The following is a 15807-nucleotide window of genomic DNA, read 5'->3' as shown; positions in this document are numbered from 1 at the left end:
GGGGTCATATCCATGCAGGGGTACAGCACTACTTATGTCGTACTTCAGCCTTTCGAATTCACTCTGTGCTTCCTCATCCCATGTGAACTGTGACTTGTCTATGATGAGCTGGCGGAGTTTGAGTGTCTTGGTGGCAAAGTGTCTTACGAATTTACTATAGTACTCCGCCATCCCGAGGAATGACCTCACTTCTTCCTTGTTGACCGGGGCTCTGGCATCGCAAATAGCTTTCACGTTTTGTCTTTTGGGGGAAATACCTTGGTTCCCTATCTCATGTCCCAGATAGGTGACGGATGACATGCCCAGCCTGCACTTGCTCCACTCAGCTGTGAGACCTCTTTCTTGAAGCACGGTTAGTACTTTAGTCAGCTTCTCGTCATGATCAGTTTGGCTGGTTCCCATGATCAGGATGTCATCCTGAAAGTACTGGACACCTGGTAAGTCCTTGAATAGGCGGTGCATCAATTTCTGGAACACCGCAGCTGCTGAGGCCAGCCCAAACGGCATGGGGCGGAATTGATAACACCCAAAGGATGTGATGAATGAGGTTAGTTTCCTGCTTGACGGGTGTAAGTCGATCTGATGATACGCCGATGTGAGGTCTATTGTTGAGAACCATGATACTCCCTTAGTTCTAGCCAACATTTCCTCAATCCTTGGTAGGGGAAACTTCTCTACAATTAAGCATTTGTTGAGCTCGCGGAGGTCCACACATAAGCGTACCTTGCCGTTGGGCTTCCTGGCCACGACCAAGGGGGCTAACCACTCTGAGCTGTCTATCGGTTCTATTATCCCCTGTCCTTCCAATCTTTGGAGCTCCTGCTGGACTGCCTCTTTAACCGCAATGGGGATGTTTCTGACTTTGTGGGATACTGGTCGGGCGTCCTCCTTGAGGAGTATTTTGTGCACGAACTTGTCCAGTTTTCCCACTGTACCTCCAAATACTTTGGGGAAGGCCTGCTTCAGTTTGTCTTGCTGTGGCCAGGGGTAGTCTTCTGTCAGCAGGATTTGCTCTTTGCCGCCCGGATCAAGATTGATGCCTAAATCGCCTTGGTCTCTCCAGCCTAGCACTGAGGGTCCCCGCTCTGCCACATACAACTTGCAATACGCAGATCTGCCTCTAAATTCAAACTTCAAGGTGCGGAAACCCACCATGGGGATTGCATTTTCAGTGTATGAAATGGGACGAATGTCTGGCGACCAGGCCGCAGAAAGAGCACTTGGCGCGAAATGCAGGGCACCGTTTGTCCTGCGCTGAATGGTCCGCACTCCCGCACCTGTAGCATGAAAATTTGCTGTCCGTGGGTTGTCTTCCTGGAGCTGTTTGTTTCCCTGTCCACTTAGATTCTTGTCTTCTTTCTCCTGTGGCTCCTTTGTACCTCGTGGTCGAGGGCGCATCTTCTATCTTGTTGACCATCTGCCTCTGCGCGCACTCCCTTTATGCAGATTCCGCACAGCGCTTCGAAAGTTCTGCCTTCTTTACCATGGCGATTACGTCTTTGAGCGATGTCTCTCCCTGTGCCCACAACTTGTCCTGAACCGACTTGTTCGTGGTGTGCATGACTATTTGGTCTTTGATATATTCATCCTGTAGTTGCCCATATTTGCACGTGATGGCTAGGCGTCTCAAGGCCGCCACATAATCATCTATCGACTCTCCTTGCTCCTGTTTCCTTTGTTGGAAGTTGTACCGGTCGACGGATACACATACTGCCGGGCGATAGTGATTGTCTAGGTCTTCTAAGGCATTCTTGAAGACGTCATCGGCTGTGGCTGGTCTCACTGCCGGCACTATGTTCGTGTACACACGTACTCCTTCCGGGCCCAGGTTATGCAGCAGCAGCCTTTTCTTTCTTGCGCTGGAAAATGGCTCACCGTTTTCATCTTCTAAGGCCTCCACATAGTTCTTGAAATACTCCCTCCAGTCCTCTCACTTCATCAGGGGTTCCCCTGGTCTGGGTAGGAAGGGGACGGGCGCTGTGAGAGATGTCATCTGGTTGCTCATTCTGGGCGCTGTTCCTGGCCCTCCGTCACGATTCCCTGGGCTGCCCGGTGCACTGGGGTTTCCTTCTCTACCTGAGTTGTCCCCTTGGCTATTGGGACTGCCAGGCGCACTGATAGTTCTATCTCGTGTGGTGCCGGGGAGGTGTACCTTTCCTTCCTCCCTATCACTGTCTCTTCTTTCTGCCAGGGTCTCAGCTGCGTGCCCCTCTGCGCTGTGTTGGCTTTGACCAGCCTTAGTGTGGCTTGGGCCACCTGTATACTGGATGCTGGTGTTGTGCGCTGCTGCCACTCTCTTTTGTAAATAGCGCTGTGTTTCTGGGCGAGCTCGCGATGTAGTGCCTCTTCAACAGACTCTGACCTGCTTTAATCCTTGTGTCCCTTGCTGCTGCTTCTCCCGTATTGCTGTGTGGGGATTGGTGGGGTGATCCCAGTCCTCGTCGCCACTGTAATGTCGTATATTGCTTCCCCCACAGATACCAGGATGCCAGGGTAGGTAAAGTAGAGCCTTTATTATATTTAACAAATTCGCTATCTCAAAGAGCGCCGAGCGTCTGACTGACTCAAGCTCCGGTCGCTTCTGCCGTTTCCTTGCCTTCGCGCGCTTTCCACTCACCCCTGCGCGCATGCGCCAGTGTTCCGCTCTTGCTCCGGCGCGCCACGTCATCACGCCGGGCGCCGGAGACTAGAGCGCAACACTACACTACCCTGAGAGTTGGAGGCAGAATAAGTTGTACTTGGCCTTATTTGCACAGCTATAATAAGGCAGGCCTCGGGACACCAGTGCCCAACGACACCAAACCACATGGTTGCAGCCCAGTTGCCACTGCCTGCCCTATACCTCGAAATCCATGGTTGAGGCTCAGTCATTGCCAGTTCAAAGGCTCCTCCGTCCTGACGAGGAAAAAGCGGCATTTTATTAACAATATGAGGTAAATCAGAGTCCGACTGCAATTGTGTTTTTTAGACGTCTATGGCCAGGAGCAGAAAAAGATTATCTGTCCAGGTTCTCAGATCTGGAGTACGAAACTGGTACAACAAGTGTACCTCAGAGTATAGAGTTATGGTAGAAATCTAAGGGATGAGTCTACCTCTTGCAGTCGTTTCAATCTTTCCGATTACAAATCCTGAGCTGCCACAAAAGTTTGTGAGATGTCAATCCAAATGTGTGAATGGTGAGCATCTTATAGCGTTTCCGGATAAACGCTTTTATTTATTTATTTTTATTTATTTATGCATTTTTATATAGCGCGGACTTTACCCGAAGGTGTCAGAGCGCTTCACAAAAGGAACAGAAATGAAACATAATGAGAAACATTACAAAAGAACAGATTACAAAAGCATACATTACGTTACATAAGGTAATAGTGACATTTGTGAGCAAACAAAATACATGAGGTAGTCAAAATTGTGAGCAACCAAAAATACATGAGGTAGTAAAGGTAATAGTGACAATTGTGAGCAAACAAAATACATGAGGTAGTAAAAATTGTGAGCAGCCAAAAATACATGAAGTAGTAAAAAGTGCACAGGAGGAAAAAGTGAGAAGTGTGCAGTTATAAGAGAAAACAAAGCTTTATTTTTAGGTTTTGCCTGGCGAAAAGATGCGCTCTGCGCATCTTTTTCGCGCAGGCGAAAACCTGATGAGATCTGTAGTGGGGTTTGGGTCGGCCCTCGTCATTTATTGGCTGGCTCCATAAATGGAGCCTAGCCATTGGACGAGGGGCCTGTCCGTCAATGCCGGACCAGATTCGGGGGCGTTCCCGCGATTCTTTGGCTTTTGCCGACGTCACGCGACGTCAGCCGAAAGCCGGGAACGCCCCCGAATCTGGTCCGGCATTGCTGTGCTCGGGGGTCTGCTTGCGGGTGTTGTGAGTCTGTGGGCCGCGAGCAGAGAATGCGGGCGGGCGTCCGCTGAGTGAGGCGCCTTTGAAACCGGAGGTATGTGCGTTGCTTGAAGGGGCAATAATGTTTACTTAGTTTAATAAGAAATAAATACACTTTACTTGCGCTCGCTCTCAGAGGCACTTGTGATGCAGCCTGTGGACTCCTCACAGCAGCCGCTGAGGCAGCGCAGCGGTCCTGTGGGCTGGAGTCAGGTTACATTCAGGCTTCCTCCCACTCTAATGTGCACTTACACTGATGCGACCTATATTTGCTGCCCTAACTTCACTTACTGGCTGTTACAATGGCCTGGCTCCATACCGAGTCACTCTCAGCCGGCGCTGGTGGGCCTGGGATCGAGTGCGGGCGGGATCTCATATTTATGCATACAATTGATCGTCGATTTATTACCAGCCCAGGAGGTGGTGAGCAGCTGCTGGCAGGCTGTGCCTTGTCCTGGCGCCCAGCACTGTGCGTCACCTGCACTAGACTGCGGTTATTGCAACAAGTTCGGAGGAGCAGTATCGGCTCCGCACTCAGTGATTTCTTGGGTGAGCCGAAATTTAAAGCACAGCTGAAGCTTTTTTCGCCCACTGAATGCACGGCAGATGGTAGCTGAGCAGGAGGACAACCTGTGACACTGTCCATGTAATTCACAGGTGGCGCCGGTCGTTGGGTGGGGGCGTGGAGTAGGAGTAACCTGGTCGACTCGCGGGATCTTCATTTTTAAATAATTTCCCGGCCGTGGCACACACGGTGCAAGCAGTCTGTGACTTTATGCTGTTGAACTGCGGCCGCGCATCGCCAGGCGGCAGTGTCAGGAAGTCCCGCCTTTGTTATAGGTCACGTGAGCCATCAAGTCCTCACGGATTTATAACAAACACGCACAATGCAGGGTCAGGTCAATATTCTTAAATTGTATCATAGTGCCATGGACTTTGTGCCAGCCCCCAAGCATGCCGGGCGCAGAGCCACATTATTCGTGAGGACACGAGCAGTGTGGGAACGTCGGGCACAATTTGTGAGGCTGGTGTCTGTTTCGCTAATGGGTGTCATCTGAACTGCTTGGCGTTATCACAGTGGGACTGTGCCCCCCCACCCCTAACACGCCTACATTTGAAATCCTTAGTATGTCATCCATGGGCCCCATAACTTGTCAAATTCCCTCGGGCTTCCCCACGGCCTGTATGTCACTTTCTTGGCTGCTATATAGAGGTCCATCCTCCTTCTCAATTCATGCAATGTGGGGGGAGTTGGTGCCCCCAGGTGTTTTGCCAAATCCTGTCTCCCCGCCAATATTTCATATTTGCAAAAAGTGGTTTGGCCCTGAGGAGATCTATCTCTGTAGGTATTCCTAGCAGTAGGTATTTGGGGTCCATTGGTATCGGTGTGCCTAGTATGTTGCTGAGTTCCCTGATGATGGTGACCCAGTAAGCGGCTATTACCTGACAGTGCCATAGTGTGTGGAAGTTCGTTCCCCTTTCAGTGTGCCATCGAAGGTATTGAGGTGTTGCCGCCTTACCAAAACCATGTAACCGGGCCCTATCGTAATACGCCCTATGCAGCATTTTGAATTGTATCGAGTGGAGGCATGATTTTATCACCACTTCCCTGGGGTGCAGTAGGGCCGCATCCCAATCCAAATCATCAGAGGTCTCTAGTTCTCCCTCCCATTTAGCCCTGTGGCTTACTAATGTGTCTGGTTGGTTGTTGATCAAAGTCTTACCAGGTGATCGCCTTTTCTCCAGTTTCCCCCCATAAGAAGCCTTCCCGGTCCATATTCAGGTATTGCTTTTGTCTCAATCTGCTCTGCCTTCCAATCGTGAGTGATTTGCAGGTAGTTATAGTACTGTATAAAGGTTAGTTCAAACTCTTTCTGAGGAAAGTTGAACAAAACAAGCCCCCCCCCCCTCCAGTATATCTCCTACCTTTGATATCCCCAGCATGTCCCAGTACTTGAAACCTTGCGGCTTTTCAAATTCTTTTAATCGCGTTCCAGCCCATGGTTGAGTCTCCTGCGTCACGCGATTATCCCAATGTATTCCCGTTTCCGCTTTTTTTTTCCATTCAGCAATCGTCACTTGCGTTGCTGGGAGTAACTTCTTTGTGCCTTTTTCCCCCGTACAGATTATGGGCCAAACTGAGTTTTCTCCAGTGCGTATGTGGGGTGCAGGAACCTTAGAATTGATTGATCTACCTCTTATTGTTCATGAGCTATTGTTGTTTCAGTCGCAGATAGGATTTCCTGGTGCTGTTCACTAGTGTGACGTCTACTTGACTTTGCAGTACTGGTGTTGGTGCCTCTGACATGTGGGTGATCTCACCCACAGGCATACTCTGCAATCACAGGTGATTTCTAACTCCTTGGTGCCAACCTCTCCAGCTGGAGGAACAGTGGCTATCCGGTGTTGGACACTCCTAATAAGCTGATACTACTTACCACTTTTGCCACTGGGTGGTGAAGCCTTGGGCATCACTTTTGGTATCGTGGCAGGTGTGTTTGGATGAATTCTAAGACCTGAAGCTGAAATGCGACTTGTGCATACTGAACCTAATAATACCATTATTGTCGATTGTTGGTCTTCATCTTAAAATCTCTTGGAAGTATTATGCACTCAATCTATCCAAGAAACCCAAGCACAGCCAAGCCGCCCCCCATGGGATAACATTGGCCACAGAGCGCAATGTTAACTAACGGCTCCTAATACTGAGGAGCTTTAAAACTGCTTGGAGTTGATTCTCTGACCCAGAAAATTCTTCAAACTTCATGTTTCCAGTACCCATCTCTGTTTTACTTTTTGAGCAATTCACCTATATATAAACTAAGTAATTTTCTTTGGAAAGACGAACATTGTCTATATGATAACGCTATGATGTGTTATTGGCTGTGTACGTTGTAAGCTAGGACATTTTAAAGGATTCAAGCACAAGATTATCTTGGTAACTGATGCAAAGCTCATAGTTCACAAAGTACAGAGTATTCATTTTATGGTGAGGGAGGACGTTTCCAAGGAACTTGAGTAGTTGATAAATTGTGGGGTCATAGAACTGATTGATGTGTCAGATTGCATATCGCCTTTGGCCGTAGCCAGACAGGTGTGTGGCTCTGGGTGGGTGTGTGTGCCTCTGGGTGGGTGTGTGTGGCTCTGGGTGGGTGTGTGTGGCTCTGGGTGTGGCTCTGGGTGTGTGTGTGTGTGTGTGTGTGTGGCTCTGGGTGGGTGTGTGTGGCTCTGGGTGGGTGTGTGTGGCTGGCTCTGGAAGTGTGTATGTGTGGCTCTGGGTGGGTGTGTATGGCTCTGGGTGTGTGTGTGTGTGGCTCTGGGTGTGTGTGGGTGTGGCTCTGGGTGTGTGTGTGTGTGTGTGGCTCTGGGTGGGTGGGTGTGGCTCTGGGTGGGTGTGTGTGGCTGGCTCTGGGTGTGTGTATGTGTGGCTCTGGGTGTGTGTATGTGTGGCTCTGGGTGTGTGTGTGTGGCTCTGGGTGTGTGTGTGTGTGGTAGTAATTGCTGTCTGCTGAGCTCGTCCATAGGGTACAATAGGTCTCACATTTGCGAGAGATTAAGCTATTGGCATTGTAAATGACAATGCCATTTATTTATGTTTAAAAAAACATAAATAAAAATAATGTCAAGAGCAATGCCAATAGCTCTAACTTTAACAAAGGCAAAACCATTGCATTGTAAATGCTTGTTTGCTTTATTGCGTGACAGTAAAACATTGGGCTGCCATGTTAATGTCAGGCGCACGGTTCAATGGCTAAAGAATGTTGCAAAACGAGTACGTAAATGTTCCCGTCGTACATAGATAGGACTGGTATGCCTGACCGTAGCATGGATGCTCTGCCAATACGCATGAGCGAAACAAACGTCTGACACCTACCCACTCTGGGTCATCTCCGTTCGCGCCATCTGTCACCTTTAAGCTCCGCCCCATTAATTGTGCTACCCTGGAAGTACACCACAGCCAATCTCTTTTTAGCTGAACCCGCCGGGCTAAAAGTAGCAAATCAGGGGCCGCGCTGCCCAAGACGATGTTTTGTTTAGGGAGTTTGCTATTGGTTGAGGAGGGTGCGAGGTAGTGCTATACTAACGCAAGGCGCGAAAGTTCAGAAAGGGGCCGTTGATCCTCTTCATTGGCAGGCTGGGATGTAGCAGAGGACGCAAGTGACACTAACGCAAGCGGCTCAGGACAGCAGTGGGACTGGTTTGAGCTTCCTTTGTCACCGTGACTGACACAGCTGCTCCAAGACAGTAGAATCATCAAGAAAAACAATGGCCGGGATCAAGGAGACCGAGGTAACTTTCCTTCTGTGGTGCACAGTTCAGTATACGAACAACTCGTCTCTGTTTCAACGGCTTCCGAAACCGCCCTAAACGCATATCTTCGAGGTAAGGTACAAACCATCCCCTTACTTATTTCCGCCACTGTTAAAGCTCTGGTGTCTTTCTGGACCCAGGCAATATATTCCTCCCCACCCCCAAGTATACTATAGTGTCGCTTCTTAAGGCATAGGTAATCACCGCAACAAGGCATTGATTTCCCTCAAGACCGATATCTCCCCATCGTCACTGCAGCCCTTCCCTAGCCGAGCTCCCTCTCCTCGCGCCAAGGACAATGTCTCCTCTAGGAAGTAGCTCTCGCACCATCTATAATATTACTTTCCATTGCCAAAACACAGCAGTGGGACCGCAAGACAAATAGACCCCATCCTGTAAGGTGCTCTGTCCAAAAGCTTAGGCTACCCCAAAGCCCAGGCGATTTTTACAGCACTCGAGGCATGCCCCTCCTTTCCGTTGAGTGTGGCCTCCTAGTAAACAACCGCAATGGGCTGAAGTTTTTTTGAGTACTGACCTTCAGAGCAAGCATTGGGAAAGTCAATAGGTCTCGCCTATATGAGAACTATAGGCTTTGCCAAGCCGTGTTGTACACCACAATGGCTGCTATTCAGCATGGCTAATAGTGGCGTAGAGTAGAGTAGCGTAGCGTAAAGTGGAGTGGTGTAGCCTGGAGTGGCGAAGAGTAGATTGGGATGGAGTGGAGTGACATAGATTGGTGTAGGGTGGAGTGGTGTACAGTAGATACAGGAGAATAGTGTGGAGTGGCATAGAATACAGTGGCATTGTGTGAAATAGAGTGGTTGTGGCATCAAGTAGATTGGTGTGGAGTGCTATTGTGTGGAATGGAGTGGCGTAGAGTGGCAAAGAGTTCAATCCAATCAAAATCAAATCAGGTGTTTAAGCGCAAGGGTCTCAAGGCCCTGGGTGATGTGGGAGGGGGTTCGCAGGTTCCAGTCCACCAAGGAGGGGGTCTGTCAAAGAGCCAGGTTTTGAGGTTTCTTGCGAAGATGGGGAGCGATGCTATCTGTCAGAGGTGGAGCGGAAGGTCGTTTCAGGCTCTGGCAGCGCGGAAGGAGAAGGAGCGGCCTCCCGATCTGCTTTTTCTGGTGCGGGGGACCACGGCGTAGGAGAGCTGGGCTGATCGTGGGGTCCTTTGAGGTGCATGGACTATAGCTTCGATGGGGAGCCTGTGGAGTGCGCAGGTGCTGGGAGATGTGGCAGTGTCTTGGCAGCTTGAGGACCTGTCTTGTGGTGGCGTTTTGGATGTTATGTAGCTTGCAGGTGAGGAGGTTTTTGTTTATTCCGGCATAGTGTGTTGCCGTAGTCGAGCCTGCTGGTGACCAGGGCGTGAGTGACGGTCTTTCTGTGTTCGAGGGGGATCCATTTGAAGGTCTCACGTAGGAGGCTGAGGGTGTGGAAGCAGGAGGACGAGACAGAGTTGATCTAGGGGTCCATTTTGAGCTCTGAGTCCAGGATGATTCCCAGGTTGCGTGCGTGGTCAGTGGGGGTGGGTGGGCTTCAGAGGGCGGGGGCCACCAGGTGTCGTTCTAAGCATCTGGGTTTGGGCCCATGATGAGTACTTCCGTTTTGTTGGTGTTTAGTTGTAGGCCGCTGTTTTTCATCCATTTGGCGGCTGCTTCCATGCCTTGTCTGGTGGTGTTGGGTTAGTTGGTTAGGGAGAGGATGAGTTGGGTGTCGTCTGCGTATGACACAACGTTGAGTCCGTAGGTTCTGATGATGGGGGCGAGCGGAGCCATGTAGACGTTTAAGAGCGTAGGGCTGAGGGAGGACCCTTGGGGGACTCGGTAGGTGTAGGGACCAAGAGGAAAGGGGGCGGAGTCTGACCCGCTGTGCTCTGCCAGAGAGGAAGGAACGGATCCAATTCAGGTCCTTGTATTGGATCCATGCATCATGGAGTCTGCGTATTAGGGTGCGGTGGTAGGTTGTGTCGAACGCTGCTGAGAGGTCGAGGAGGATGAGGGCTGCTGTTTCTCCTTTGTCCAGTAAGGTCCTCTGTTGCGCCGAGGAGGGCGGTTTCTGTACTGTTTTTTTCTGAAGCCAGTTTGGGAGGAGTCGAGGATGTAGTGTGGTGTGCTCACTACCTTTTAAAATCCGAGCGAGCGGCACACCATTACGGGACCGCTAACACATTGATCTGCTGTTTTGCAGCTCGTGAATTTTCGAACCACTTTGCACCCGCTCTCACACCACCACTTGAACATTTCTTGGATCATTGTGCTCCCGCATTTGATCTATAATACCGGTCCTTATTTAACTGGCTCACCTGCGCCATAACTGTTGGCCTCACGCACCTCCAGCCTCCCTTACCCTTGTCTCTCTAGTCATCCCCGTTTTATTTTTTTACTCCGTTGGTACCACAATTTAATGCATGTTTAACAACCGTTACATTAACTTTGGTATATTGAAATGTATTGTATACTTCTTGTTTCTTTAATTCTCCATGATATTGACATGGTTATATATCCTCTTTGTTTTAGAGCTCCTTGAGAAAGGACAAACATTGTCCGAAATGCATCGGAGCTATGTACAGTTTCAGATGATATGAACTGATGGTCTGCAAATCCATTTGAATATAATATGGTTTATTGCACATGACAAATTTGGATTAAACGTTTACCTGCAACGTTCAACTTTGATACTTTATTGACTACAATTGTTTGGAAACTCACTGTGTTGTCTCACCACACACAGCTCCATATAAGTGTGCCCAACACAGGGATGCGCCTACACTCCTGTAGCGCACTCAACCTTCAACCACTTTGACGCATTTTGAACAGTTACGTCGCCTGTAGGAGCACCTTCACCTCGATACCTTGTTTAACCTTCTCACTAATAAACTTTGAAATATCAGCTGTGCGCCACGCCCATCACCTTTGGTATACTCTAGGATTACTCTCACCAAAGAAATGTCAACGTTGAGGAACCTGAGCAGACATTTAATACAGAGTTCACAAACAGCATGTTTTGCCAAATTAGTAAAGCTAGGATTAAATGTCAAGTTTCCTAGGGCCATGGCTAAAACTCCCACCATACCACTCTTAGCAGTGGGTATTTTTTTTGTGTCTGCATACCTCAGTGAATTGCACCCCTTGTTATAGGGTGCCTTTTTCATGGATTTGTTTTATAGCAGTTGCTACCTTAACTGAGTCTATTTCTATGCATTCCTTATGTTAACAGATATGAGATTAAGGGCATAAGGAGATTGTAAAGCCTAAGATTCTATTTAATTACAACTCAATAATCATGTTGCTTTCTTTGTATGTTGACTTGTCAAAGTTGCGATAGTAAGCAGAGAAGAGTTACTCCAGGATGTGGTAGAGGAATGGCAGCTATGATACAGCATAACACATTATTGTCAAATATATGACTCTTCTATAGTCAAGGGGCTAAATTTAGAGGGCAGTATTGAATGAAACCTTAAAAATATCCCCAAGACTTACTGCCTGCGCATTATATATGTTTGTGCCCCATACGCCTACACCCTCCCCTGTCCCAGACCCTGCTGCCATCAATGCAGCCTTCAGTCACACCAAATATCAAACTTGTTGAGCTTGCGGAAAATGTTTACGTATCACATGGGCAAGTATGCAAGTACTGTAGTTTATGAGATGGCTGTCCTAAATGTATAGACTAGAAATTGTGTTTTCCGCTGTCTCTTCCTTTCCAGTCCGCTATAAGGTCTCAGCTGTTGTGAATTTTCTGTTTGAACATTTCTATCCATGTCTAAGAGTAGTTATTGGGTTGATGGGCAGCTTGTACACTTCATCCGTTTCGAATCCACTGTCAACACCCCATTGTATGACTGTCCTCAGTATTGTGTCTTGCCTATCCTGATGCTGCAGATTTAATGAGTGCTTTGTGTAGGTAAACCTTGAAGTCTTCCTTATGTTGTATATATTACGGTAGGCTGTTCTCCTTGATTGGGCCACTTAAGGCAAACCAATTGTAACTAATTATCAAATAAGTTATGTGGCGATGTATTCAAATCCATGTTTTAATATTAAAGGTAGAAACAGTAGCCAATAAAATAATGCACACTGTATTTCTGAGGTCGATCTCCCTCAGACTAAGCAACAGTCATTACACATCTGCTGTTTTATATGGCTCCTCATTGAGCCTATGGATACAGCATTTAGTTATTTTCCTCTAATTGTCATATTTGCCCATTGTGAGAGAGTGCCTCTTATGCAGGGTTAGCACCATGTTTTTGCCTGGTTTTGATGTGGTTTCAAATGTGGTGCACAGGGTCTCTGCCATCCAGTTCCCCTATGCCAGTGCTTCTTCCTTAAAACAAACCTCTAATTGGTACTTCTGCCTCCTGTAAGTCCCTAGTAAATGGTAGCCTTGGTACATAAGGCCTGAAACTGAAGAGGGTCCCTTGGGACTCCTCACTGGGACAATGCCACTGCTATTGCAGTCTGCATGCCCCTGTGAGGGCGAAAACGACAAAGTCGACATGGCACCCTGCCAGTTAGCACTGCCTGACAGCATAGGTAAGCCACCCCTCTAGCAGGCCTCACAGCCCTAAGGCAGGGTGCACTATACTCCAAGTGAGGGCATGTCTGTATGAGCAGATGTGCCCCAACAATATTGGGCACCACTTCCCAATATTGTAGGTGCCACTGAAGCCATAGAGTGCAATGGGCTGGTAACTCGACAACTCTAGTTCCACAGCACCCTGGTGGATTCACTGAACACACAAATGTTTGGTATCTAACTACTCCTTTTAATACATTCACATGGATGCCAGTGTGGGAGCTATTGCACCATGAACCCAGAGGGGCATTTCAGAGGTGCTCCCTGAATCTCTTACAACCCTTTTGTGGTCTCTGACCGGCTGTAGACAGCCTGCCACAACCAGACATTTTTCTGGACCCCCTGGGTAGAGAGTCCCTTCTCTCTTTGGCCAGAAACAATACACATCCTGGGCAGTGGTGTCATGCCTTCTCCCCAGGATGAACCAGTGCTCGAAGAAGGAAGCTTCAAAGGCCTGCTGCCTTTGTAATGCAACCCACAGCCTCTGCTTCTAGCTATACAGTGTCCTTTGGCCCTACCTGCTACTCCCTTAAAACGCCTCCTAAACTTAGTATGTAGGTGGGTCCCCAAGACCGGACCCTCAGATCTGCGACTACCCAAGAGGAGAGAAGACACCCTGCAGCAGAGAACAGAAGACAACTGCCGTGGCACTGGCCCTTCTGGCCTGTCTCCAGCTTTGACGACCCTGCGACCTGTCTTGCAACTAAGACCTCCAAAACCCCTGGGTTGACTTTCCTTCAAAAAAACTCCAATCTCCAGAGGACAACGGACCTGTCCAGAAGAAACAGACTCTAAAGACTTGTGGATCCGCGTCCCCAGCTCACTCTGCACCCGAAACCCACGACCAGACTGGCTCAACTGTGCAGTGAAGTCTCCCCGGCGATGGTGACTTCGTGTCCAGCATTGGCGGACGTCTCCTGCCCGGCGATGGTGACTTTGTGTCCAGCATTGGGGGACCTCTCCTGCCCTTCACGACGGCGCCTGCAGTGTGAATCCAGAGCCTACACAGACCGGCTCCGGTAAGAAGACTCAGACGTCCAAAGGCACCTCTGCACCTGAAGCCCCGGGCCTTGATGAGCTGAATCTCTACTGTTGCTGGTTTCCCTTCTGCAACCTCTGGTGCCACGCCTGCAGCCTGTTTACTGTCAAGAAGGTCCTCCATGAAAAGCATTGGGCGTCCGATGTCAAATTTGCAGCCTGCATCCATCTGCCCCTGTGCCACTGATGTGTGGTGCTGCTTTGTGACCCCTCTTATACTTTATCTCACCCCGAAAGCTTGGCTTCTGCAGGCAATCTACTTACCTGCCTTCAGTGTAGCTCCAGTCACCCCCTGTCTCCATTGGAAAGCATTGGGTCGAACTCTGAGTTTGACCTCTGCACACGGCCGCCCTTGTGCTGCTGGTGGTGCAGTCTTGGTACTTACTTGACCCCTGGCCCTTGCTGATGTTTGCCTCCGAAGACTGAAATTGTAAGTTCGATACTTACTTGTTTAACCATAATATTGTTTTCCCCTTAGAAACGTTTTCGCCCTGACCAATGTTATCCAAAGTGTCTATTTATTTATTTATTTACTAGCAGCCCGTCCCGACCTTGTCCGGGAGCAATCAGGCTTCAGGGCCCCGCCCGCCCCGACATTGTCCGTGGGTCCCCCGGAGTAGCAGCCCATCCCGACCTTGGCTTCAGGGCCCCCGCCCGCCCCAACATTGCCCGTGGGTCCCCCGGAGCCTTACCTCATCCGCCGCACCTCCCCGCGCTCCTGAGTTCACCGGTCAGCCGCTCCTCCCCGCCTGTCCGCCGCTCCTCCCCGCCTGTCCGCCGCTCCTCTCCGCTCCTCCCCGCCTGTCCTCCGCTCCTCCCCGCCTGTCCGCCGCTCCTCTCCGCTCCTCCCCGCCTGTCCGCCGCTCCTCCCCGCCTGTCTGCCGCTCCTCTCCGCTCCTCCCCGCCTGTCCGCCGCTCCTCTCCGCTCCTCCCCGCCTGTCCGCCGCTCCTCTCCGCTCCTCCCAGCCTGTCCACCGCTCCTCTCCGCTCCTCTCCGCTCCTCTCCGCTCCTCCCAGCCTGTCCGCAGCTCCTCCCAGCCTGTCCGCAGCTCCTCACTGCTCCTCCCCGCCTGTCCGCTGCTCCTCCCTGCGCTCATGTCCGCCGCTCCTCCTCGCGCTCCTGGACGCCGCTCCTCCCCGCGCTCCTGATGTTAGCACGCACGTCGCGGCCGGCGCTACTTCCATGGGACTACTTTTTATTTTTACGTAAATTTTTTAAATAACTTATATTTTTTTAATTTATATAGCCTATGTCCATCTGCACACCCTGACAATTACAACGATGTATCAGGTGTGTGGATTGGCGCTATGGTTCCCGCCTCAAAGGTTCAAAGTTCTTCCTTTATAATAGTAGTATAGATTTTTATTTTAAAGTGAAAAGTATTTTTTATTAGACTTACTTACCTTATTACAAAGACCTGGGTCTTAAAATAAAGTGCAAAGTATAATTTTATCAAATTGTTGGGTATCTCCTTCTTGAGTCGTGTGTTCTTCATTGCTTGTGTGTGCAATAAATGTATTGCGCTTCTCTGTGTTAGGCATTAGGCTGCTTGCCCACACTACCACTAAAAGGGCATTTTGGATTTGGATATTGCATCGAGCCCTGTACACTTTTGGGGAACCCCTTGCATTTGTGCACATTATTACTACCTAGTGATAATCTGTCGTATACTAAGCCAGCTTCCTACAGCCGCCATGAATAAATGGATATTATCTGGCCTACAGGATAGGTTATGGTGCATTAATCAAATGGAATGCAACAAAACTCATTTTTGAAAATAATTCTTCCCTGCATGAGCTACCTAAAGTGCCCAGAATACCCTTTTTCAACCTACCTAATTTAACAGAAGCAAGTGAAGATTCATTTTAAGGTGGTGGCCAGGCTTCAGCACCAGGGTTTCTTTCCGATGGTCCATAACATTTATTATGGAGCTACCATCCCTCTTCTATCAATTTACCAGGTGTGCAAGAAAAACATAGGCTTATCCTTGGC

At 49.3% G+C, this 15807-nt stretch overlaps 1 protein-coding gene across 5 annotated transcripts in view; it reads left to right on the top strand.

The window, feature by feature from the left end:
* Window positions 1-15807, top strand: part of CLSPN (claspin) — a 449296-nt gene that overhangs the window by 161497 nt on the left and 271992 nt on the right. For 2 of the 5 annotated variants that reach the window (XM_078681158.1, XM_078681156.1), the window contains exon 1: window positions 7965-8177. The exons of the other annotated variants lie outside the window; for them this stretch is intronic. In XM_078681158.1, coding sequence (XP_078537284.1) covers window positions 8154-8177 — 24 coding nt within the window. In that variant the 5' untranslated portion in view covers window positions 7965-8153. Of the gene's footprint in view, window positions 1-7964; window positions 8178-15807 lie in introns of those variants that run through there. 5 annotated transcript variants of the gene reach the window in all.

The sequence above is a fragment of the Lissotriton helveticus genome, chromosome 3_1 (genome assembly GCF_964261635.1).
Source record: "Lissotriton helveticus chromosome 3_1, aLisHel1.1, whole genome shotgun sequence".
In the NCBI taxonomy this organism is placed as follows: Eukaryota; Metazoa; Chordata; class Amphibia; order Caudata; family Salamandridae; genus Lissotriton; species Lissotriton helveticus.
This window is presented reverse-complemented; position numbering and strand designations above follow the sequence as displayed.